Genomic DNA, 3,372 nt, shown 5'->3' with positions numbered 1-3,372 from the left:
TATTAGGTATTTCAACACGTGTTTTATATGAGACACTGCTCATTACCGTCTCAGGGGTTTGTGATGTCATTAAAAACCAATCAGAGCAAGCCAAAAATATTTATAAAAGCCAACGCTCACTCACCAGCACTGATTCTGGTCAACAGGGATGAGGTGAGCACTGCAATACTGCCTGGAAGCTGCCCGAACTGAGTAACATGAGCATCACTGAACTTACACTGCTGCATATGTAACTCTATTTTTGAGATTTTACATACAGAAAGTGTAATGCACTGAATTAACTTAATTGAAATGAGCACAGAATTTCCACATTAATAAACATGTGGAAATAACACTGACACAGTTATTGCCTAAAGCAAATAAACAAATACAGTGAAATGAATTTGAATTTATAAAACATTATTTTACTATTACTTATTTTGGAGTAACTGATGTAGAATATAGTTTTGTGCTTTTATTCTGAATGTAACTCTTTCATCTTTGGTAGACGTTTAATTGTGAGAGAAATATTCTGTGTTTTTATTTTGACTGAAAGAGCTTACTTGCATCTTTTGTGGTGATAGAGATGTAATTTGATGGATGAAGACAATTAACACGTGCATTAATGCTATTGGTAATCCCTTATGTATCTCATTTATTTCTTATATATTAACTGTAACCTGACTAATTATTTTAGAATTAATTTGTTATATATCTATGCAGCTGCTTCAAAAAAAGTGAAATTTGAAATTATCTATCATATATATACATATATGTGTGTGTGTATGTATGTATGAGAGAGAGAGAGAGAGAGAGAGAGAGAGAGAGAGAGAGATATGTTCTAAATTTAAGATAAGTTCAAAACAAATTTATCTATTAAAAATTCTAATTTCCAATTCAAACTGATGCAGTTTTTCAACACTGAGTGTGTTCAGAGCTTCAGTCTTTTTTTAGCCTTATCATGGCTACTGAAGCCCTAGTTCACACGAAATAGATCATGGATTTGATCTACTGATCAGAGGCTTTAATTGCTGATCTGATTCTGTGCCAGCTTGAATGCACACTGTTATTAAAGCGACAGAAGCACAACCACTAAGAAATTCTGAAATTCATGCAAATGTTTCAAAGATTATACCTTTCAGACAAATGATTATGCAAATATAATTCAGTAATTAAAACTCTATTAAATTACAGTAGAATGCAAATTAGAAGCACTTTCACTAGTGGTCTCTTTAGACTTTTGGACCCGAAAAGTAATTATAATTGTATAATTTTGCTTATTTGAAAATAAATGCTTGAAACAAGCAAAATGATCCATTAATACACATAGATAACTTTATTTAACTTATTTTTTACATTTCTTTACATTTTATTAAGTAATCATATAAGTTTACAACAATCTCCAAATAAGGAATACATGATATATACACTAGCTCTCAGATGATTTCACTTGACAAGACACCCTTTTTTTCCAGTGTATATGGAATATAGTAATTGCTGCACTGCACAAACTGACAGTAAGTGAACACATATTAAATTTAATTTATATATGTAATATCTGTAATTTTATGGGAGTTAAGAGATTGTTATAATAATAAGGTTGTTCATGATAATTTCTTTTCAGACAATGTTTTTACTTGTTTTAAGTCATTATGTATATAAATGTTGAATAATTTTATAACATTCACCCAACAATCTCAAAATGAAAAATAGTAGATATATTGACATGTAAGATCATTTAATTTGCCAAGATATCATTTTCTATAGGGTGAATTCAAGGGCGTTATCTTCCAAATTCATTTTATTTGTAATAAAAATGATGGCAATGTTGTCTGCAGACAGTGATGACATGGTTCACGCAGAGAAAAGTGTTTTCTGGAAAGGGTCTGGCAAACCTTTACATCTATACAGAATTGGAAGAAAAGGCTGTGTAGGGAAGTAGGTAAAATGTTCCATATTTCTATCAGAAAAAAGCATTCAATATTAAATAAATTTTGAATGCATTAAGTTTGATTGTGATTTCATATAGAGTAAGGGTTATTAAATCTAGTCCTGGAGGCTGGAGTGCAATCACAGTTTGGTGATTTCCCTGCTCAAACATCTCATTTAACTCAGCACTTAGTTACTAGGTTTAATAGATTTTTAAGAGCAGGAAAAACCCCAAACTGTGTGGGATTCCAGTCAGAAAGGACAGCAACAAAGAAAATCACATTATAGGTTGAACTCATTCACTATTTTGTTGTAGGCCATAAGTACTGAGCTATGAACTTGACTGGAGGACCACAGGTTCTGGTACGTGACACGTTTGCCACAGCGTTCACCAAGAACTTCGTTTTGGTCGGAGTGTGGCTCAGCATGACCTACTTCAATGTCACTGTTGTGGCTACCTTCTTCAGCAACCAGACCCTTTATGAGGACCCTCGCTATATCCTCTTCATCCACATGGTCATCAACGATGCAGTGCAGCTGACCATCAGTGTCTCCCTGTGCGTGGTCAGCTACATCTACTACAGCATCAACGTGTCCATCTGCACCGTCTTCATCCTTGTGGCTGTCTTCACCACCCGCAACACACCTGTGAACCTGGCTGCCATGGCCATTGAGCGCTACATCGCTGTCTGCAACCCTCTACGTCACGCCCAGATCTGCACTGTCCGTCGCACTCATCTACTCATTGGCCTCATCTGGTTAATCTCTGTAGTCCCTGACATCACTGACCTCTTCATCACCCTGGCTACAGAACCCATCAGCTTCTTCTACACGTCTGTGTTATGTTTGCGCCAGTACGTCTTCAAAGACCCTGTGCTGCTATACAAGCGGCAGGCCTTTGACGGTATCTACTTCTCCTTGGTCTTCTTCACGCTGGTCTACACATACCTGCGGGTGCTCTTTGCGGCCCGCGCCATGTCCACGGAGAAAACATCGGCCCAGCGGGCCAGGAACACCATCCTGCTTCATGGGGTTCAGCTCCTCATGTGTATGCTCTCCTACGTTTCTCCCAGCATCGATGTTGTCCTGAACATCGTCTTTCCTGGACACATCTTGGATATGCGATACGTCAGCTACCTCATCGTCTATCTCCTGCCACGCTTTCTGAGTCCAATCATATACGGGGTCCGTGACCAAAAGTTCCGCAAGTATCTGAAGAGGTCTTTTATAATTGCTCTGTATAAGGCCAAGAACACAGTGGATAACAAAGAGGAAGAAAATTAAGTGGATACTTTTAACTTCTTGATTTAGTATTTTTATTATGTTCTCATCACTAATGTGGCCTGCATTAAAAGAAACAGGATTTAAATCGAGGATATCATTATTTAACTAAATGTATATGGAAATAAAAAGGTGTTTATAATTATTGGTAACTGTTCCTTCTTTTCTTTTATTCAGCAACTT

At 36.6% G+C, this 3,372-nt stretch overlaps 1 protein-coding gene across 1 annotated transcript; it reads left to right on the top strand.

The window, feature by feature from the left end:
• The first annotated feature begins 2,241 nt into the window (after nt 1-2,241).
• On the top strand, nt 2,242-3,192 carry LOC108435679 (odorant receptor 131-2-like). Its single transcript, XM_017711677.2, has one exon. It carries the CDS (start codon nt 2,242-2,244, stop codon nt 3,190-3,192), a length of 951 nt encoding a protein of 316 aa, XP_017567166.1.
• The last annotated feature ends 180 nt before the right edge of the window (nt 3,193-3,372 follow it).

The sequence above is a fragment of the Pygocentrus nattereri genome, chromosome 26 (assembly GCF_015220715.1).
Source record: "Pygocentrus nattereri isolate fPygNat1 chromosome 26, fPygNat1.pri, whole genome shotgun sequence".
Taxonomy (NCBI): domain Eukaryota; kingdom Metazoa; phylum Chordata; class Actinopteri; order Characiformes; family Serrasalmidae; genus Pygocentrus; species Pygocentrus nattereri.
This window is presented reverse-complemented; position numbering and strand designations above follow the sequence as displayed.

What these genes read in the sequence shown, in the direction of transcription:
- LOC108435679 (XM_017711677.2), top strand. Translation starts at nt 2,242, where the DNA reads ATGAACTTGACTGGAGGACCACAGGTTCTGGTACGTGACACGTTTGCC.